The 24,446-nt window shown below is 39.0% G+C and overlaps 1 protein-coding gene across 1 annotated transcript in view; it reads right to left on the reverse strand.

The window, feature by feature from the left end:
• Positions 1–311: 311 nt before the first annotated feature.
• The window catches only part of LOC137650175 (uncharacterized), an 81,200-nt gene continuing 57,065 nt past the window's right edge, over positions 312–24,446 (reverse strand). Inside the window, exons 2-3 of the mRNA XM_068383340.1 lie at positions 5,322–5,528; positions 312–1,683 (exon numbers count right to left, since the gene is read on the reverse strand). Coding sequence (XP_068239441.1) covers positions 661–1,683; positions 5,322–5,528 — 1,230 coding nt within the window. The 3' untranslated portion in view covers positions 312–660. The remainder of the gene's footprint in view (positions 1,684–5,321; positions 5,529–24,446) is intronic.

Here is a 24,446-nt window from a genome sequence, read left to right on the forward strand (position 1 = left end):
TTATATTGCTACATATCAACTAGGTAGGGTACCTTAAATTTTAAGGTACAACATTAATGTGTCTTTCATAAAACAATTTATAGAGTCTATTGGTTTTACTTGGAATATGTACAATTGATGTTTATATCATATATGTTTAATTTCATTTTTGTAATTCATAATAAACTTTTCTATCATTAAGGTCAAGTGAAAGTTTTTTGTTTCCTCAAACTTTATTCCCAAAGCCAGGTATTAATCTTTATCTTAGTTTTATTAATTAATGACATAATCAATAAATAATCTAGAGGATGTTCTTCAGTCACTCAATATAATTATACATTTAAGCAAAGAACGATCGAAATCTGTGATCTTAAAGGCAGATTCAGATCTCATTTTATTCTTTTTATTGATTTTATTTAATAGATTTTATCATGCATCGTTACCTAATGAATGTTTGCCTGTGGTGATCTTTCATTCATGTTTCTTATGCCCAAATGTCCCATATTTAAACTTTACACCAATCGAAAATATGTATGGGATTTGAATAAATTAGATTTATTTAGGCCTGCTGTAAGATAAGACATTTGATAACTTAAACATAAAAAGAATAGATAAAATTTTCAATGGTATATTTCCTTATGTTTACATTTCAATAAGGAGAATGGACGTGCCATCAATACATCAACTATGCATTTCAGAGCAACAGTATCCATTGTCAAGGTAAGGGTTACAAGCATGATTTAGCACCATCTGCACTGCTACGCTTAGCGCCTCAAACCCAACATGGACCCTCTCTTGGCAGTTCCAAGTCAGCAGAGGTTGAAACACTTTGTATTTTGGAAGACTCGTAAAATTCACACCCTCGCTGCTGAAGTACATACAATCTTCTCTAGACGCATAAGAAATTGGCAGGAATGTATCCCAGAAGAGTACGCGAGATGGTTTCAACAAGGCTTGAGCATTCAGTTGCCATTCCAAAATGTCGTTGATCTCGTGGGTGTACTTTCCGGTGTCGTCTAATATGTGAGATATGTGCTCTTTGAATGGATCTGGGGCCAGCCATACTACAGTGGTGCGGTCTGCCAGTTTTGAGAGAAGCGGTCGCAACGTGTCCATGACAACCATACTGCTTAGATCTATGGCTTCCAGTGGTGCTAATCTATGGTATTCTTGCAAGAGCCATGCGCCTGTGTTCAAGAGGACAATGTCTGGTAAATTTCCCTTTGGAGAAGAAATCAAACGACTCAGTATTTCGAAGGCACCAACTCTTGTCTTCTGGTTATCTGTTGGCCAGTGCTGTTTTCCTCTACCAGGCAAATCTTCGGCGTCTAATTTGTTGGAATTTCTGTGCGAGGCTGCTGGTCCTTCAATTCCTTGAGCCTTGTGAATGATCTTGCCCCCTCTTTCAGTAGTAGTACGGCCGTCTTTTACCACACCACCTGTCTCGACGGGTGAATCATAATTTGATCCATTCCTGACATAATGAACATAGTTTCCCCATGCGACTGAGGCGCGTTTCATCCAAAAGGAAAAATTATCATTGACCTTCTTAGGCGTGTCTCCCCAGTCAAGGAAAGCGGCCCATTTGAATTCGACCAAGAAACCAGGTACTTTTAAGCTCTCCACTTTAAAATTATGTTTGTATTTACTCCAATATTTCATTCCCTTTTCTCCAAGAAACTCCTCCACGCTTAAAATTTCTCCCTGTAAGATAGAAAGAAATTAGGTGCAGTGATAAAACAATTACGTTATGTTTATCAAGTAACAAAATACTTTTGCAAGCTGATTTTAATGCATTTTACATGCATGTGAAAGCAACATTATCATCAGATGAGCATAATCATATGATAATTGAATTTAGATATATGAATGTTTAGTGTTGAAATTTCCCACGTTATTGACAAGATATAGTTTTTTTTTTTTTTCTTTTTTTTAAGAAATGGCAGTGTTTGCTACAAGGTCATAAATGTATTTCTTTGAAAAGGATTTGTATTGCTTTGTGCGCTAGTAATTGGGTTTATAGTTAATTCACATATCTATCTATGCTACAACTAGTACTTTACAGTTCACAGTTTAAAATTTCATCTTTAAAGTTTTTAACTTTTCAGGAATAGCGATATTTACTTAATCTCTGTTAAGTGAGTTGTACTGTCCCCATATGCTTAAAATGCTATAGTTTCCGGAACACTGCTTTAGGAATGAAACAGGCAACTGGATGAGGTTTTCAACTAGTCAGATTTTTCTTTTGGAAACCCTTAACGATTGCTACTTAGTAGATACTAAGTTTCAAACATATTTAACATTTAAAAAGTTAAATTTAGAGTAAAAGTCACTCTAATGAATATCTTGCTATAATATTACAATCTTGATATTTTAAATGATCATCAATGATATTGAACACTCTTGCTTCATAATTACTGAGTTTTCTCTTCATTATTATTATTATTATTATTATTATTATTATTATTATTATTATTATTATTATCTAAGCTACAACCCTAGTTGGAAAACATGGATGATATGAGCCCAGGAGCTCTAATGGGGAAAATAGCCCAGTAAGGAAAGGAAATAAAGAAATAAACTATATCGGAAGTAATGAATAACAAAACAAAATATTTTAAGATATGTAGCAATATTAAAACATATCTTTGATATGTAAACTATAAAAAGAGACTTATGACAGCCTGTTCAACATATAAACATTTACTGAAAGTTTGAACTTGTGAAGTTCTACCAATTCAACAACCAGATTAGGAAGATCATTCCACAACTTGGTCACAGCTCGAATAAAATTTCTAGAATACTGTATAGTATTGAGCCTCATGATGGAGAAGGCATGACTATTATAATTAATTGCATGCCTAGTATTACAAACAGGATGGTACTGTTCGGGAAGATCAAAATGTTAAGGATGATCGGAATTATGAAAAATATTATGTAAAATGCATAACCAACTAATTGAACGACGGTGCCAGAGATTAATATCTAGATCAGAAATATGAAAATTAATAGACCGTAAGTTCCTGTCTAGAAAATTTAGATGAGTCATCAGCTGAAGACCAGACAGGTGAAAAATACTCGAAACAAGGTAAAATGAAGGAATTAAAACTCTTCTTCAGAATAAATTGATCTCTGAAAATCTTACAAGACTTTCTCATAAAGCCAATTTTTTTGTGAAACTGAAGAAGACAGATTTTATGTTTCTCAAAAGTAAATCACACCTAAAATCTGGGAAGAATCGCACAGAGTTAAAGAAACATTATCAATACTGAGATCCGGATGTTGAGGAGCAACTGTCCTCGACCTACTTATAACCATACTTTGAGTTTTGTTAGGATTCAACTTTATGCACCATAATTTGCACCATGCATGAATTTTAGCTAGATCTCTATCAAGAGATTCAGCATCCCTATATCTACATCCAAGAGATTGAATTGATGTAAAGAGAGAAGCATTATCTACATATACAACGAGCTTGTTTTCCAGGCCAAACTACATGTGTAAATAGTATGAAAAGTAATGGGCCAAGAACGCTACCCTGAGGAACATCAGATATCACATCCCTATACTCACTATGGCGCCCATCAACAACTCTTTGCAATCTTTCGCTTAAAAATTTAATAATGATGCTGAGAAAAGACTCACCCACATCCAACTGTTTGAGTTTGAAAACAAAGGCCTCATGATTAACACGGTCAAAGGCAGCCCTTAAATCAAGGGCAGTCATAAGAACTTCCTGATCTCAATTAAGGGATTTTTGTACACCAATTGAGATTGTAAGAAGGGCGTCACATGCTCCAAGGCTTTTATATGATTACCGTCAGCAAACCTACTTAGACGTATTGCCAAAATATGTTCAAAAACTTTGGATGATATGGAAATGATGGAAATTGGGCGGTAATCAGCTGGACTTGGGGTACCATAAACATATTTACATAGTGGAGTAACATATCAATTCTCCAACAAGTGCTACAAGCTCCTCTTCTTGCTGACTTACGCAAAATAACAGAAAACTTTGAGCTAAGAAGTCTTCAGTCTTTATAAAAAACAACGGAAAAAGTACCATTTAGGTCTACACCTCCATAAGCAACAAGTTCCACCAAGAGAGCTTTAATTTCACGAGAACAAAAAGATAAAATAGTTAGTTTAGCATCAGGAAAACAGGAATGAGAAAAATCAAGTTTCTCAATACTCTGCTCAGAGTCAAACAATATGGCCAAAACGATTGCCTTTTCCTTTGGACAGCGAGTGACAGAACCATCTGATTTAAATAAAGGAGGAACTGTTGCATTTACACCAAAGAGTGCAGAGTTAAGGGTAACCCTCCACTTATGTTCCTGGATTGTACCAGAAAGGGTTTCTTTTATGGTTAAATTGTATTTCATTAATCACATCTTACTTTGTAAATAATAAATTGGCTCTTAGTCTTCTTCCGTGATTCATCTCACATGTGGTGTACTTTGAATTAAAGATTTTCTTCCCCCGATATAAGCACTTTATAATATTAATATTTTTTTCATTAATTATTATTATTATTATTATTATTATTATTATTATTATTATTATTATTATTATTATTACCTGCTAAGTTACAAGCCTAGTTGGAAAAGCAGGATGCTAAAAGCCCAAGGGCTCCAACAGTGAAAATAGCATAGGGAGGAAAGGGAACAAGGAAAAATAAAAGATTTTAAGAACAATAACAAAATTGAAATAGATATTTCGTATATAAAGTATAAAAACTTTAACAAAACAAGAGGAAGAGAACTAAGATAGAATAGTGTGCCCGAGTGTACCCTAAAGCAAGAGAACTCTAACCCAAGACAGTGGAAGACCATGGTACAGAGGCTATGGCACTACCCAAGACTAGAGAACAATGGTTTGATTTTGGAGTGTCCTTCTCATAGAAGAGCTGCTTACCATAGCTAGAGAGTCTCTTCTACCCTTAACAAGAGGAAAGTGGCCATTGAACAATTACAGTGCTGTAACCCCTCGGGTGAAAAAGAATTGTTTGGTAATCTCAGTGTTGTCAGGTGTATGAGGACAGAGGAGTATCTGTCAATAATAGACCAGACTATTCTTTATATGTGTAGGCAAAGGGAAAGTTAACCGTAACCAGAGAGAAAGATCCAGTGTAGTACTGTCTGGCCAGTCAAAGAACCCCGAAACTCTCTAACCTAGCACTTTACTCTGTAGGCATTACTTAGCTGTACTTTTCTTCCCATTTTATGAGTACTTACATGCTCTCCTTTCTTTTTATACCTTACCTTCTAGGTATAAATATTTCTTCTAATTCACTTTCCATTGGTTTTGTACATTTTATTCATCTACTTAAAACTACTTACTTCATAAGTTGTAATTTTAAGATGAAGATCCCGAAGCAAGTCGATCATGACTTCGACATGCTGGCGAATGCGAGAATCGCCAATGTACAAGATGTGGGTCTTTCGGTTCTTCCTTATCGTACACTTCCGGACGTCTTCTGCGATGTACTCTCGAAGGCGACATGACATGTGAGGTAGGTGTCCACTCACCTGGGAGAGTCTCCATTTCTTTGGCGAGGAAATAATAGAATTATTAGCCAGGCTGGATTATTATGGCTCTGGTTTCACAATCATTAAAAATAATCAAGTAAATTGTTGCTCATCTAGAAGGAAAACAAAATATGTATTGCGTTTTCCTCATTTCTGAAATTTCCTACTAAAAGGGTTTTACTGAATGGAAAATGGAGCAGCCATCTTTATTGATAAAAGGTTCACGAGCTAAACACATTCATATGCACACACACACACACACACACACATATATATATATATATATATATATATATATATATATATATATATATATATATATATATATATATATATATATATATATATATATATATATATATATGTATGTATGTATGTATATATACAACTCGTGAATTACGAAAATTCCCGAGCTCCAAAACTCACCTGCTTTATATTACATAATTTGATACACAATTGAAAACCTCCGAGCTCTGAGAATAATACGCAACTCCCAGACGATAACATATATGAACGCTGAATATCTAATAGGTCTCTTTACTTTACAATTAAAACAAAACTGAGTGATTACTTCACCTTTAACGGGAAATGCTCTTACTTCGGTTCTTAGTCAGGGATACGAGCAAATCTGAACTAATTATTGGTGATCGAAATAATACACTTTACAAAAAATAAATATTTAACATAACAAATAAAAACAAAGTAACACCAGAAATAAATCACTCGAAATATTAAATCTGAACTAGACCTTAGACTAAGACAAAAATGATACTTCGAAAAAATTAACCAGTCATTTGTTTCACTAGAAATCAATTTATGAAAATATTTGATTTTGACAATTATTGAAAAATGTTGACGCTTTAACACTGTAGAAAATAAACAAAATTTACACTTACATAAACTTAACTGTTACTCTTCACTTCCTTGGGCTCACACAAGATTACCAAACAGTTAAGCAAAAGATATATACACTTCACTGTTTAACCTAATCTCACAGGGCCAATCACAAAAAAACAATTAAATTTTATAGTATACCGCTACTCACATATACAAGGCACTTCTTATATCTTAAACCACAGAAATTCCAATGTTTGAACAAACATAATTCACATTTGAGAGAAAACACTTTGCACTTTGGAGAGGAAACGCTATGTACGTTGGAGAGGAAATACATAGTGACTGAATATATGCTGAAGAGGACTGTTAGACGATAGCTCTTCTGAGGGTTAGGCTGGATGTTTTCTGCTTCTTATGCATTGCAAGGCTCCATGTATCAACTTAATTCATTCCAGAATCTTCCAGATTGGCCGTCTAGAAGCGTGGGCCATGGTCTAGCGGCGTCAAGGTTGCCAACTTGGCATAATGAAAGTAAGGGTATTATCGCCGCTTGCGAGGCAACTCTCTCAGCTAACTCCGCCCACCTTGTCTCACAACATTAAAAAAAAATAAACTTTAGTCTAGAACCAGCATGCCTCTTCCAACCACGTGGACACATGATGCAATCCCTAGCGTGTGTGTCATATAGCATACCTTTTAACAAGTTACATAAGAATTTGTAGCAAAACTGTGAAATTAATATTTAATTCTTTAAAATACCGTAAATTTACATATACGGAACTGAATGAAAATACAACTAAAAGAATGACGAAACTCTTATGAGATTTTCATACATTACTTAATCCTATGAGAGTGTAACTCGCCTTACAAGCTAGCTATACATCTCTCAAATACTCAAATAAAATACGTGAATAAAATATTCTACTCACATGAAGATCAGTTTGGTAAGATAGCTCCCCCAAAAAGATTATTCATTCCGGGCCTGAATCCACCGATTCAGCCCAAGATAAATAATCTGCAACCACATTTTCTTCATCTGATATATGCTTTACATTAATACAATATGGTTTCAAACGTAACGACCACCTAGTTATCCTTTGATTACTATTGTTCATTTTATTAACAAAAGTTGAAGGATTGTGATCTGAATAAACAGCAATTTCTTCTTCTGTGTTCTATTTACATAAACTTCAAACTTCTTTATCGCTGGGATTAACGCTAGCATAACCTTTTATACTGTCGAGTAGGCTCGTTGATGCTTCTTCAGCTTCGACGACATAAAACAGACGGGGTGAAAAATTCCCTCCTTGCCATCTTGCAATAGGACAGGTCCAATACCATTGTCTGACGCATCCACTTGGATAAGGAATTTCTTGTTGACATCCAGTGCTTGCAGTATCAGTTTTGAAGTTGATATGGCCTTAATCCTGTCGAAAGATTCCTGGCACCCGCTGGGCCATACAAACTTTTTCTTGGGTCTAGTCAAATCTGTTAAGGGAGCGACTACAGCCGAAAAATTTGGGCAAAACCATCTGTAGAATTCTGCCATCCCTAAAAGTCATTGTAATTGCTTCCTCATTGTAGGGGGTGAAGTTTTCCTTATTCCTTCGATGTTAGAAGCTACCGGGGCGGTTTTCCTTCTTCTGACTCAGAATCCTAAGTACCGAACTGTGGCCTTTCCAAATTCACTCTTTTCCAGGTTAATCGTCAGAAGTGCTCCTCGCAGCTTATGAAACACCTTCTCCAGGATTCGGAGATGTTCTTCCCTTGTCGATGAATATATTACAATATTGTTGAGATATACGCCTACTCCTTCAATCAATCCTAGAAGGTTATCCATCACTTGTTGAAAGGTAGCGGGTGTGTAAATTAGACCAAATAGCATGACTGTGTATTAATACAACCCCAACGGGCTATAAAAACTGATAATAATTTTGGGGTGTCGTCCAAAGGAATTTGATAATAACCTTTTAACAAATTCATCTTGGAGACGAACCTCGCTTGCCCAATGTTGTCGAGTAGTTGGTCTATGAGTGGCAATGGATAATTGTCAGCCACACTAATCGACTTCAATTTTTGATAGTCCATACACATCCTGAAAGATCCGTCGGGTTTTTTCACGATCAAGCATGGAGAACTGTAAGTGCTAGAGCTTGGTTCAGCTATTCTGTTTTGTAACAAATAGTCCATTTCTTTTCTCCTGATTTCTTGGTGATATGGCAACAATCAATAAGGGCATTGTTTGAATGGTCTTTCCTTGGTCTTGATGTATATCTCATGCGTCGTCAAGTTGGTTCACTTTGGGACGTCTGAGAAAATTTCAGAGAAACTTTTAATCAGTCGACTTAATTTCTCTTGTTGCACCTTGTTCAAACGAGTTCATTTCCCTTCTAAGTTCCTAATGATGGACGAATTATTCACTTTGCTTACAGCCCCTACCTCATATCCGTTGTCGTCTTCCATGGATGGAATGGTCTGCGCCATGCACACCTGCGAAGCTTCGGTCCCGTTTTCGTTGATGTATGGTTTCAATAAGTTAACATGTACCTTCCTTTGACTTTTCTTTCTTCCTTGGGTTTCGATAATGTAGATCTGGTCACTGATCTTCTCCAAAATCCTGAATGGTCCTTGGAACTTGTTGGTGAGTGGGAATCTCTTTATCGGTAAGAAAACCAATACCTACTGTGCTACTGCAAACTGTCTGTCCTTACTTTCATATCTTTTCCTAATTTTTCCTTGACTCATTTTCAGGGTTTCAAGGGAAAATTTCCTCATCTCGCTGATCCTTTTCCTCAAATTCTTTACATATTCTCCATCCATTTCCTCTCGATCTTTCATTATTTCTGTCAACATTTTAATCGGTCCTCTTACTTCTCGTTCGAACACTATTTCATTCTTGCTACATTCCATGCTTTCTTGATAAGCATTGCGTACCTCAAATAACATTAAAGGTAGCCCAATGTCCCATTCATTTCCTGTTTCGTTGCAGTACTTGGTTAACATACTCCTAAGGGTTTGATGAAATCTTTCTAATGCACCTTGGGTCTCTGGGGGATAAGCAGTAGACGGTTGTTGTTTCACATCCAATAGTTTCATCATGTCCTTAAACAATTTTGACGTGAAATTTGTTCCTCGGTGCCTCTGAACGATTTTTGGAATACCAAACGTGGTAAAAAGTCTAGTAACTTCATGGCGATTATTATGGCACTGATGTTACTGACAGGTATGGCTTCTGGGTACCTCATCACTGGACACATTAAAATTAACATATATTTGTGGCCTTTCTTCGTTCTCGGTAATGGTCCCACAATGTTAATCATCACCTTGCTGAAGGGTTCTCCTCATACTTCAATCGGGTGTAAGGGAGCTTTCTTGATGTACTCGTGTGGCTTTCCAGCTATCTGACAAACGTGACATGCATGGAAAAACTGGCTCACATCGTTATGCATGCCAGGCCCAAAAATGTGTTTCATAATCATCTCTATCGTCTTTCTTATCCCCATGTTTCCCATCTCATGTGCTACGACAATCACCTGTCTTCTCAGCGGTGCTGGAATTAATATCTGACGGTATATGCCCCATTCAGCATTCCTAGGGATAATAACAGGTGGGAGACTGCTGTACCTCTGTCTCATCCACCTCACGGTACATTAATTCTGTTAGCGTCGCATCCTTCTGTTACAATTGTATCAGCCATTTCAGACTCACTTGTCCTCCTACTAATGCTGAGTTTTCTATTTCTTCCAAGTCCATTGCTTCCTTGTTTTCCTGTTCATTCATCTGTCGTTCCTCTCCAATCGGGCTCTCTTGAGAGCTCTCCTTTTGCGTACTATTATGGGACACCTCTTCTTCCGTAAATAAATCTTTCAAGTTCGTCGTCTCGTCGGTTTCTGTGTCTTCTTCTGCAGCCACTTTCTTCATCATACTCCTAGTTGTCACACAACTAGGAAACAGATACAGGTAGTCGTTCTTGAGTTCAGTCATAGGACTACTCTTCAGTGGTTTCTCCATTACAATAGGACAAGGCACACATTGTGGTCCACCAACCTCATTTCTCAGTAGGAATTCCACTCCTTCGACAGCCAATGAATCCTTTACCATAAAATCAAAATGACCTGTCACCAACTCGCATGACAGTTTCAAATGGCAAATAGAAGTAACATCCTTACCTCCTATTCCCTTCAAAATGACCGAATCTCCTGTGAGAGACTGTTCCACCAACGGGTGTACAACTCATATCCCCATTCTTGCCTCAGACCAAAATTTTTTTTTTTTTTTTTTTTTTTTTTTGTAAACCAGTGACTCAGACTTAACACACGTCACCTATAACAGAGTTCAATGTTCACACACAACAACTTTTGATAGTCATAGTACTCTTAAAAAGGTCATTAAGCTCACTGTATAAAACACATACTTCTACATATTTTTCATAGCCTATATATAATATGGTGGCCATAAAATTCGTTCCAGGAAATTGTTAGTAAACTAAGCATGAAAACCTTAAACTCATCCAAATCAATACGAAGCAAAATAGAAGTGATTATATTGATGACACTTAAAAAGCTAATGTACATGACAGCAATAAGTATATTGATAATATTTCTTGTTTTCAGACATATTACAAGAAAAATTAGGAAAATTGGGCAAGCGAAAATTCGATCCCAGAATGTTCGGTCCCGAAAAATACTGATCTCAGAGTTTATTAATATTCTTTATAAGTAAACATTGATTTAGCTGATCAAAACAAAGAAAGAATAAATTATAATAGTAATTTTCTTAATACAAATATAAAAATCACATATATAACCCAGGAAAAAATATGTTTATACTATTGCCTTTTATCAAACATATTAAACAAGATATTAGGGGTAACTAATAATTAAACGAAAACAAAAATACATATATAATGTTTCCCTTTATCAAACACACAGCGCAAAAGAAAAAAAAAAACTAGTTACGATGGTCTGAGAACATTCTCGCCGTGAAAATAAAACCGAAGAATTTAATAAATGAGCAATTGTTTTTATGAAAGTTGACTTATTGTTACCATTATAAGATTGGCCATGTTTTCTTTTCATACGCGTATCTATTGACTGATATTTTATTTGTTTTTGTGACTTTTCGCCTCTTTAAGCATGAATTATTTTGGTTTGTGTAAAGGATTTTTTTTTTATTTTGGAGGGCATCAATAATGTTTGTGTGCTTGCTTATTAGTAATTATGTGCAATGCTGAGTGAAACCCCTCAAGACTCAAGAGCATTGTGTCTGAGGCAATTCTATTATTCTATTCAATTCTAAAGGTTAAGATTAACCTTTGTTTTGATCGTTATCAAAGCTGTGGAAGTTGGTTAGGATCGAATTGATAACGTAACGGTAGTGTTGTATAATGTCTTGTATTATGGATTAATTTTGATACGTTATTAAGTGCGTTAATAATTTTTTTTTTCAGTTATGGTATTGAACTCTCGCCAAAATTGTCCATATATTTATTGTATCTTTATATTGTAACACAACAGTAGTTTTAATTGTCTTATTTACATCAGGAAAACTAGATTGTGTTTAATTTAGTTAGTAAGGAGAGAGAGAGAGAGAGAGAGAGAGAGAGAGAGGAGAGAGAGAGAGAGAGAGAGAGAGAGAGAGAGAGAGAGATGGGGGGGGGGGGGTTATTGATTAACCACAATGGAATGGCACCTTCATACATACCTGGAATAATATCCATTCATTAGTGTTGTTTGTGACGGGCCGAGAGAGGCTGTGACTAAGAAGGCAGGATGAAAGCAACTGAGTATCTTTATTACAGAACATCCATTTATATATACATAAACTCCAGGCAAAAAGGACATAAAAACATAACAGGCAATTTCATGTTCAACCGACAACCGGTGCTGTTAACAGTTAATGGTGAGAAAAACAGAATGATTTCAGGTCCCTATCAGTGCGAGGGGAGAGCAAAGATACAAAGCATAATATCTACCAAAAATGAAATGTCGTTATTGTGTACGATCGTGTGACACACGGTTGGTACATGGCTACCCTCCCCCCCAAAAAATGACATATTGTACATGTTAAATAGGGTGCCCTGATCTAGAGAGGCGAACTATAGGCGGGTCATCTGGCAGGAGATAAGCAGGTTTTAGACGATCAATGGAGACCCTGTCTTCTTGGCCACGAATGTTTGGTAGGAATGCTTTCGGACTGCGTCGGATCACAAGGAAAGGGACCATGTAAGGGGCGTTAGTGGTGGCTTGCTAGTGTCGTTGCGTAGGAAGACGTGCGTTGCAGAGTGCAAGTCTGTCGGTATGTGATGCTTCGCTGGGGGCTTATAAGTCTGGCTGCATGGAGTAAATTTTCCCACGATGTGATGTATGCGCTGGAGATCGTTGGAGGAGGTTGCAGAAGGAAAAAATTAGGCAGGGACGACCAACGGGTCGCCATACACCATTTCAGCTGCCGAGACGTCGAGGGCGTCTTTAGAAGTGGTCCTTAGTCCCAGAAGGATCCAGAGAAGCTGAGTAAACCAGTTGAAATCCTTGCAGCGGGACATCAAAGCTGCTTTGAGGGTATGATGAAAACCAAACATTCCATTGGCAGCGGGGGCGTAGGCAGTTGTCTGATGTAGGGTGATGCCCAGGAGATTCGCTAATGATGTCCACAATTGAGAGGTGAAAGTGGTACCCCTGCCAGAAGTAATATGCTCAGGGATACCAAATCTTGCAATCCATCCTGAGAGTAAGGCAGATGTACATGAGGCGGACGTTGCAGGCCAACGAGTGGAGCGGTCGATGACGGTAAACAGGTGACGATGTCCTTGTGATGTGGGTAGGGGGCCTACAACATCGACGTGAATGTGGGCGAAACGACGCTGAGGTTGAGGAAAGGTGCCCACTCCTGAATCCGTGTGTCGATGTACTTTGGAAGTTTGGCAAGAAGTACAAGCGCGGACCCAATCCTTAGCATCCTTAGAAATGCCGTGCCAAATGAACTTCGTCTTCAGCAGCTGTGCAGTAGAACGGAACGAGGGATGTGAAAGGCTGTGAATGGAATCAAACACCTGTCGGCGCATGGGAGCAGGAATCCAAGGTCGCGGTCTACCAGTACTGACGTCACAGAGGAGGGTGGTGTTGGAGTCGTCGAGGGGGATGTCTTCCCAACGGAGGGATGTGCAGGATGTCCTACATGCTTGATAATCTGGATCCTGTCGTTGGGCTTCAGCCAAGGCGTTGTAATCCAATCCCAGTTGAACGGCAGCCAACGTCTTTCTTGACAGGGCATCGGCAACCGGATTCATTTTCCCAGGGACGTCAGACTGTCGAATGAAGGCGTGCACCAGAGGCATGTGGTCTGTGCGAATGTCGAAGGGCGTACCTTCTAAGAAATGGCGAAAGTGACGGACAGCCAAGTGCACTGCCAACAATTTGCAATCGAAGGTAAAGTAACCCGATTCTGCCTTGGACATTTTTTTGCTGAAGAAGGCCAATGGGCGAGGCGAGCAGTTGACCACCTGTTTGAGTACTGCACCAATAGCATCGGTGGAGAGAAGGAGAGTGGCATGTGGGATAGGAAAAGTGAGGGCTGCAGCGGTTGATAGGGCCTTCTTTGCATTGCAGAAGCCTGCTTCTTGAAGGGGACCCCATTTCAGCTCTTTTGGCTTGCCCTTGAGGGAGGCATAGAAGGGAGCAAGAGTGGCAGCAATGGCTGGCAGAAAATGGTGATAATAGTTGATCATGCCCAAGAATTCCTGCAGAGCTTTGACGGTCGAGGGTGTGGGGAAGTTCTGAACGGCTGCTACCTTCCCAGGGAGGGGATGGACTCCTCGAGGAGTGATGCAGTGCCCTAAGAATGACACTTTGTTGGTGCCAAAGGTACACTTGTCATACCGGACTACAAGGCCGTTTTGTTGCAGGCGGTCGAGCACGATGCGCAGGTGACAGAGGTGTTCCTCTTTTGAGGAAGAGAACACAAGTATGTCGTCCACATAACACACAGAAGGGGAGGTCCCCTAAGATGCCATCCATGAGACGTTGAAAAGTGGCCCCAACATTACGAAGGCCAAAACAGGAGTAATTGAAGGTGTATGTACCAAACGGAGTGGTGATGGTGGTCTTGGGGATGTCTTTTGGGTTCATAGGCACCTGATAATACCCCTTCAGGAGGTCGAGCGGGGAGAAAACCCTAGCTTTGTGTGGGTAAGAGGTCCCGTTGGCGATGTTTGGGAGGGGGTAGTGATCCGGTTCTGTTTGCATGTTCAGGCGCCTGTAATCCCCGCATGGACAGAGGGAGCCGTCTTTCTTCAGAACGATGTGTAAGGGTGACGACCATGTGCTGGAGGCCTTTTGGCAACGGTCCATTTCCTCCATTTCGGTGAACGTCTGTTTGGTAGCTGCCAATCGTTCCGATGCCAGACGTCTGAATTTTGCGAAGACTGGGGGTCCCATCGTCTTGATATGGTGATAAATACCGTGCTTGGCAGGAGCCGTGAGCATTTGGCGAAGTTCTTGACGGAAAACTTCAGGGTACGACGTGAGGAGGTGGGCGTAGGCATCCGTGGGAGCGCTGATGTGGAGGGCGAGATTAGAGGGGGCGGGCTGAATAGGTGTCGACAAGTACGAATCTGTGTTGACCAATCGTTGGTGGGCGACATTGACCAGAAGGTGGAAATGAAAGAGGAAATCCGCACCGAGGATTGGTAATGTGACGTCAGCAATGAGAAACTTCCAATTAAATTTACCATTTCCAAACGATAATGTAAGGTTCTCGTAACCGTGGGTGGGTATCGCAGATCCGTTGGCAGCTACCAGGCAGATGTCGGCAGACGTAGACAGACTACGTCGTGTCCTGAAGAGTTCCCTTGGCAAAAGAAAACGGCAAGCACCCGTGTCTACTAAAAATCGCACGCCCGTTCCTGCATCATGTAAAAAGAAAAGATTAGAAACACGGGAGGCCACCGCCACGAGCGATGGCCTACTAAAATTTTTTTTGGCCACTGACAATCCTTGGCACATTTCTTCGCGGCTGCCCCGAATCTGTAGTAGTAGTAGCAAAACTGCGGCCGATAAGCGGTAGTAAGTGGCTGTAGAAGTCGTTGGGTGGGGCGCGAGCGATTGTTGGGTGATGGGTGCCTTTGTCGCCGCTCCGGCTCGTCATGGGGTAGGCGTGTATGTCCTACGGCATTCACGTTGGCTTCAGTTGACGTTGAATAGGCATCCTCTTTGTCAGGAGTGGAGACGTTGATGGAGGTCTTGAAGGTCGTGAAGTGGCTGTCCATAAGGGCATCGGCTTTGGTCATCAATTTCTTTATGGGTAAACTATCAACATCGGGTATGGCACCGCGTACAGGTTCGGGTAAACGGCGTATCCAAAGGGCACAAAGTAGGTTCACCTCACGGGGAGAGCCGTTTGGGGCAGGCTGCAGGCGAGCGATACTGGTCCTTTCCCTGAGGGCGAGCGAAGCCCTTTGGTCCCCCAATGGTTGTTGAGAGAGCTGAAAAAGCTTTGCTGTACGGGCCGCTGGCGACGGCGAGTACTTCTGCAGAAGGTATGTTTTGAGGGCGTCATATGCTATTAGGGTGTCTCCTTGTTCACAAAGCCAGTAGGATATTTCTGGGAAGGTGTCCTCGGGTATCGCCGCGAGAACATAATCTGCTTTGGTGGTTGAGCGAGTCACGCCCTTGATGCGGAACTGGACTTCTGTGCGCTGAAACCAAGCAAACGCCTCTCCGTTGGCGAACGACGAAAGTTTCAATGGGGTGGCGCCAACTTCCGTGGAGTTCGCCGTAGTACCAATGACGGAGGGGGGTTGGAAGGCGGGAGGAGTGAGTCGACTTCTGGGGTCACCAATGTGACGGGCCGAGAGAGGCTGTGACTAAGAAGGCAGGATGAAAGCAACTGAGTAACTTTATTACAGAACATCTGTTTATATATAAATAAACTCCAGGCAAAAAGGACATAAAAACATAACAGGCAATTTCATGTTTAACCGACAAGTGGGGCTGTTAACAGTTAATGGTGAGAAAAACAGACATGTTATTTCAGGTCCCTATCAGTGCAAGGGGAGAGTGAAGATACAAAGCATAATATATACAAAAAAGGAAATGTCGTTACTATGTACGATCGTGTGCCACACGGTTGGCACATGTGCTTCATCTCATCCGATGTCGCCAATTCTTCTTCTTGGGGTTTAATGATACGTTGATAATCTTAAAATACATTTATTCTGCTCTTGGCTTACATTGCTCCTCAGCTCTCAATCGTGTCTTGACAACTTGTGACTCTTGAGTGAAAATATGTAAACAAAACTCGTACACATACAACAAAAGTAAGCATCGCTCTCAAAAAGATCAAATCCTACTGCAATACGAAAGTAAGAAGAATCACATCCTAACTTTAGGACAATTAAGGAATGATTAAATCCTTCATAACATACGCTACTACACTTATGAACTGTGCCGAAACACGTTACAACAATGCAATACTGTGCAACATTACTATTAATACCTGTAGTGCATATGTAATGTATACATTAATAAACCCATGACCCAAGGGGTGATGGGCGAGTTGGGAGTGTGACAACAGCCATAACAGGATGTGAAACTAGACCATGCTAAAGCAATGCTTGGAAAGCATTGCATGAGTAAACATTTATGTATGTCTTGTAAACATGTCACAACGCCTCCCGTGGGAAGCAGTTGACCTATTGAGCCCTACCGGAATCACCTGACTAACGGCCATAAGGCTACGTGATCATTTCACGGTAAATTTGTATATTATTCCATACTGTGATTTCGCACAAGAAATATATGATTTCCTATAGCAAATAACATGATTTAACCGATTTTGATGATCATTTCAATCACAAACAAACAGATCAACCAATTCGGTTAGTTATAAGTTGACGAATTGGTTGATGTTATTACGGATGAAATGAATGAGAAAATCAGTTAAATCACGATATCTACTATAGGAAATCATATATTTCCTGTGCGAAATCACACAATGAAATACAATACAAATGAACCATATAAATATTAACACTGCTGACATATATACTGAGTTAAAATATATAAACAACAGATGTAGGGGACGATAACATTAGTAACGTTACCAATGGTTGACAGAACTACCAACGATGACAAATGGTACACAGTGTTACCAACGGCATGATGTCATTACTAGAGATAGAAATGCTAAATATTTCCATACGTAAACTAAATAATATTTCCATATAACTATCAAACAATAAATAAAAAGTACCAAAAGGCCACAGAACCTAACAAACCCACCTAACCTTGCCTAGAAGTACCCCGGTCACAAAACTCATATAATAAGCATTGGGGAATGACTAACTTTGATTCACAGTACTACCAACGATGACGAATGGAACACAGAACTACCAACGACACGATGGCATTACTAGTGGCAGAAATTATAAATATTTCCATTCGAATATTAAATAATTTTTCCATATAACTGTTACACAATATATAAATAGTACAGAAAGACCACAGAACCTAACAAACCCACCTAACCTTGCCTAGAAGTAACCCGGTCACAAAACACGTATAATGGCTATTGAGGAATGACTTACCTATATGAAGAAAACGTCGAAGTATTCGGTAACCTGGGAACAGAAACTTCTCCAATCGACACTAGTTTTCGAAGATATGTCGATACCATCCATGAGGGTCTCATGGTCCGAATGTTTATGCAAAAAGCGGATGGCACATATCATCTTCCATGGGGGTAGACGACTTTTGCCCAAAAAAGTACCTTTATAGGCAGTAACGGTATAACCACAACGGCGTTTCTTCTTAGTTTTACGAATGATGGATTCACAATTGCAATAAAACACGAGAATGTCTTGCCTATAAGATAAAACAAAAAGGCACTAAGGGCACTTTAAACCCTGAGAATGCAGAACACCTCACCAGGACAAAGGGTACAACGGGAAAGGCAATGGAACAAAGGGTGTGAAAAGACCGGTAATAGGGTTAAGGGAAGTGGGGGGGTAGGGAGATATCTGAATAGGCCTAGGGTGATGATTGGTTTAGGGAAAAACAAAGAACTTTAGAGGGTAAACATGAATGAACTAAATACGGAAACTAGACCAGAGAAAGGATTTATAAGACACAGGGGAGAGAAAAAGAAATAACCAACAAAAATAAATAAAAACAATATAGGAAGGTAACATGGAATGAACGGTAAATAATACTGAATGGGAATATAAAATGAGATGATCATACCAAGAATTAACTGGATAAAAAAACTAGTCCAGAGTAAGTATTCATGTGCAACCAGGAAGAGAGAAAGAAATAACCAAACAAATAAACCCAATATAGGAAGGTAAAATGGAATGAATGATAAATAATATTGAATGGGAATAAAAAATGAGAAAATAACACGATAATAAAAAGAGTAAAGGGAGAGAGGAAACTCCTGCGCAGGGGGGGGATATATGCGCAGGTCGGAAACTGATGAAACGAACGTACGTACAAATGGGAAAGGAAATAACCATACAAATAAACCCAATATAGGAAGGTAAAATGGAATGTATGATAAATAATATTGAATGGGAATATAAAATGAGAAAATAATACGGTAATAAAAAGAGTAATTTGGGAGAAAAACTCCTGCGCAGGGGGGTTATATATGCGCAGGTGCGAACGGACGAACGAACAAATGGGTGCTAATGTTAGCAAGGATCGCTAACATTTGATCTACATCAGGAATGGAATGCTAACATTTAAACTACATCAGGCGTTGGCAGCACTGGTTACTGTATTACTACAAGAAATAACCTTTGAAACGGCTCCTCCCAAATATATCCAGTTATACTGATTTGTCTTTTCCTACGGTTATAATAAATACCAGAAAGAAATGTATAGAGAAGAAAAGGACTGAATTACGGTTATATATCGGTTCCCCAGTATGTTTTCCCCACCCAAAACCCCGAGTTCCCACTGGGGGTCCCCCATTATCGGCGGATATAGATGTATATATATTTCTGTAACTATTCATTTGCGACGGGAACGAGTGTTATTTTCGAAGGGAGCGTATTTTTTCCTATAAGAAAAAGTAGTTGGAATACTAGGATACATTGAGATGTAATGATATACAATGAAACCCATTTCACTTTGTATTTATGTAAAACGCTGAGATAGCTAGTGTTACGTTATCGACGCGAGCTTATTGTAAAGCAGTTCTATTCATCTTTTCATACTGAATGGTCATTCGAGCAAACCATCCATACTCCAGTGATGGAGCTATCAATAAATTGTTTAAAGTTAACCTAAACTTTGGACTTATTAAAAGAAGAAACCCACAAGTCTAATATTTCTATATCACATTGAAGAGACATGAGGATGGAACCATAATGTGTACGTACAACATTCGTACACTAACAATTAGTGGCAGCGGTTACAACTGTAACAATCAGCAGTTTTACGACAGTAATAAATCTACAATTACAACGAAGTATCTACGTCTACCGAAGTAATGAAATCATCGAATATCAGCTATAAATCTGATATAAACTGAGGAAACAGGATCTTCTATCAACAAGCATCAGTAAACACATACATTCAAGAATCACATCGGTAAGTGAAACATTCATCGAATAAACAACGCATGACGAGAAGCCAAGTCGAAGGTCATCACGCCAGCTACACTCTTCCTGCAAACGAGAGAGAGAGAGAGAGAGAGAGAGAGAGAGAGAGAGAGAGAGAGAGAGAGAGAGAGAGAGACGTGACATCATCGGATCAAAACAATCTTCACGCATATATATTTAGCTAAATACATCTTTTATTCATTCAGGTTTTTTCAGTGAAGCGTTTGATGACACGAGTCGATCGTCCATTATTGCTGGGGTGAGTTATGTGTAATCTTAGTCTTCCTTCATTACAGGAATCTATATTCAACTACGAATTCTTGTCTGCTGATTTTTTTTTCTCTTTGTGCTAATTCTGTTTTCTTTCAGAAGTTCTTGGGAAATATCTTATCACATTAACTGTCTTAAAATCATCATTTTGGGGGACTTTATTATAATCTGCAACCCATCTTTATTGTATAGTGCATATGCATTTATGCAGTGGATGTGTGTATTCACATAGATATTTTGATAGGATCGCAAGGAATCGTAGTGATAGGAAAAAAGTTAAAGTTAACATGACGCCACCTGTGACTCCCGGACCCAGTAACCCCACTCCTGTGGTTACTCTAGTAAGTGCAAGATCAGCTATTGTTCCTTTTCAAGGTCGGGTCAATGGGTTCCTGCCTCAGAACGTAGAGTCATGGATCTCGTCAGTAGATGCTCATTTAACCGCAAAACGCATCACAGACCCATCTGTACAATTACAAGAAGCTAAAAGTTTCATAGACTTTGTTAAAGGAGATGCAAGCGCGTATCTTAGAGGAGTCTCTTTCCAAGAGGCAGTTACATGGGACGATTTCAAAGTTAGGCTACGTATAATATATGGAGGTGAAGAATTTTTAGACTTAGTTTTGGCGTTAAGAAATATACTTAATTAAGCCTCTATGAATCAACTTAATGTTATAGAACGGGCGGCACTCATTGCCGACCGGCTGAATGAATATCAAGATATTTTACGTGATTCCACATGGGTTACAGGAGATAACATCGCCGTGAAAGATTTCTTACGGCTAATGTATTTAACTTGCATGACAGTTATGTTGCCTGAAGCTTTAGTGCGGTGTTTTGATAAAAAACTAATGCCCGAAAGTACGGAACTAGATGTGTATAAACAGATAAAAAAACACATGTCTAAATGTACTGACCTTGAACCCTTGCTTACTCAAGTTTTTGCAAAAAATGAAACTAAGCCACAACAAGTAAACGTAGTTGATAATCAAGCTGCAGGGATGACTTGTTACAATTGCAAACGTCAAGGTCACATGATTGCAGACTGTAGGACGCGATTTTATTCAATTCATAACAGTTCAACTCATTCATATAATTGATGCTTCTCGCGTAATCAACAGCAGAATTCTAGAAATACGCAAATAGTTCCCTATGGAAATAAAAAGAAGAATCCTCAGTTTAATTAGAAGAAACAAACAAACGGCAATGCTGTTCAGAATCAAAAACAAACAAATAGTGCTTCCGAATGTGCAAAGCAAAGCAAATACCACGTAGTTAACTCCATTGGGGGAGAGAATGATGTTGGGTCATTCATATCAACATCTTTTGTATCAAATAATCCATTTAATAATTTACCAGATCATTGTGAGGCAATAGATTTTCCTATGAAACACACGGCCGAATCCAATAAATCAGTGCAGGTTCCTGTAGATTTGCAACCAATTCACGCAATAATAAGCTAAAATGAGTCACGGCCATCATTATATGCTGTAAATTTAGTACACCGATCCTTCACATCATATTTTGATTCTGGTAGTCCACGTAATATCATGGATTTGAGGACTCACCACTTGTTATTTTCGAACTTCCCTATAGAGAAGTCCGGAGTAAGGCTCTCAGGTATAGGAAATAATGAATTAAATGTAATAGGAGTAACTCATTTTCAGTACAAGGTCGGTAAGCACACGTTTGCCGATACCTTTATCGTTGTACAAAACATTGATATGTATCCAGCTGTAATTATAGGATACCCACGTATGGGCACTCAAAACATTACCTTAGCCCCTGCCAAACACGGCGTGTATATCAAAGGAGAATTCTATAAGTCTTCTAATACCTCAAAATCAGTTTTGGATAAAAAGGAGACGACAAATAAAACAGTAACGTACGTTGAAGAACCAATCACTTATCTCATGAATCAAGAAATAATATACGCGACCCAACAGAATTCTCGTTCACCCGTAATATCAGCTTGCACGCAATTTATCGAGCCGAACGTAACTTAGAATATATTAGTGTGAGTAAAGAAAACTTTGCCGGGATCTGAAATATTAATCCTTTCCGACACTTTGAAAACTAACGGATTTTCCGTTACACAAGCTATTTATACAGTCAGCTCACAACAACAATGTAATATTGAAGTCTGTAATAATTTGAAAATCACTTTAGTAATTCACAAAAATCAACATATCTTGGATGTGGAAGTTTATAAACATCGCATTCTTACCGTCGCTGAGCTCAATCACGCTCAATCAGTTGCGGATGAATCCCTTTTGCAATCTATAAAAATTAAATCAATAAAGACATTCAAGAAGAGGAAATTCAGCAGAAATTTTTTGATCTTTTAACTAAATGTCATGAGGTTTTCTCCACTACGGATAGATCCTTAGGTAAAACGGATGTCATAGAACACCAAATAAGGTTAAAAGACAAGCAGAAAGTTATCTATGTACCCTCATACAGACTCCCTATGAAATTCCAGAATGAGATAAATGATGAAGTAGGTAAAATGCTAGAAGAAGGAGTCGTTAGGAAATCGAACAGCCCTTATAATTTTCCTTTAATAGTTGTACCGAAAAAAGATCGAACATAGCGTATCTGCGTAGACTTCTGTCGCTTAAATGAGGAAACGATACCTGATCGATTCCCAGTGCCATGTACTGACGATATTTTATCTTTGCTAGGTCAGAACAAATATTATACCAGTCTGGACTTAATTGAAGGCTTTCACCAGATACCATTAGAAGAAGATAGTATCCCATACACTGCCTTCAGCACAGCCAGGGGACATTATGAATTTTTGCGTATGCCTTTTGGTTTACGTTGTGCTCCCATAACATTTACTAGAATGATCAACATACTGTTTGGAGACTTGTTAGGGGACATATTGCATGCCTATATGGACGACCTTGTAATCTTTTCTAATACCTTAGAAGAACATCTACATAAACTGGAGCTAGTGCTACAGAGACTAAAACAGCATAATTTAAGGGTAAAGATTAGTAAGTGTGAATTCTTCAAAACAGAATTAGTCTATTTAGGTTTAACATTGTCTAGTCAAAGTCTTAAAGTAGGCCACGATAAGGTGTCGGCTATCCGTAACTTTCCGATACCTACTAATGTCAAGGGAATACAGCAATTTCTGGGGTGTAGTGGGTATTACAGGCGTTTTATACGCAATTATTCAATAATAGCCGCTCCCCTATCCGATCTTATGAAGAAGAGCGTAGATTTCATATGGTCTGAGCAGCATCAACAGGCGTTTGATACCTTGAAAGATGAACTGTGTAGTTCTCGTATCTTGAGATTTCTTGACTTCGGTAAGGAATTCTTCATTGCAACAGATGCCTCATACCTAGGAGTAGGTGGGGTATTGCTTCAGCAATATGACAAACAGTTTTTCCCGATAGCTTTTTATTAATGTAAACTGAGACCTTCCGAAAGTAAGTATGCAGTAATAGACAAGGAAGGGCTAGCTATTGTTAATTCACTAGTGCATTTTAAGTTCATAATATACAGTTATCCCGTCACGGTTCTTACTGATCATAAGCTCCTAACTGACTTCTTTAAAGGCTTTAGTCACAGCCCCAAACGAAGTCAGTGGCATTTGATCATCCAAGACTTTGGCGTGAGGATCGGGTATTTACCTGGGAAGCAAATATCATTGCTGACGCATTATCATGCAACCCCGCGTCATCTTGTACGGAGCCATTAGCTGAATTGATAGATATATCAACATCCATGCCTATTGTTAAAACTGTATCTGAACAGGAAGATCTAGGCTGGAGCGCTGAACTAATACAGACTGAACAAAGAAAAGATCAGCAATAAGAAAAAATCATAAATGCTTTGAACGGAAATCCTAAGGAAAAGGAATATATCAAGTATACGCAGCAGAATTATATAATCAAAGATAATATTCTGTGTAGATCCGTGACAAGGAAAACCCGCAATACACCACAAGTGACTAACGACCAGGTAGTGGTACCAATCTCACTTATACCCACTGTCCTAAATTGGTTGCATGCAAATCCATTGCATGGCCACCCGGGGTTCTCCATAATGTCACAGAAAGCCAAATCATTATTTTATTGGCATACGATGTTTACAGATATAAAAAAGCACATAGCTAATTGTCGCACTTGTCAGAAAAATAAAGGGCACACGAAGACACCTGTCAGCCTAGGGGCTTATCCCGTGCTCAATCAACCCTTTGAAAGAGTACA

This window comes from Palaemon carinicauda, chromosome 11, assembly GCF_036898095.1.
Source record: "Palaemon carinicauda isolate YSFRI2023 chromosome 11, ASM3689809v2, whole genome shotgun sequence".
Classification (NCBI taxonomy): Eukaryota; Metazoa; Arthropoda; class Malacostraca; order Decapoda; family Palaemonidae; genus Palaemon; species Palaemon carinicauda.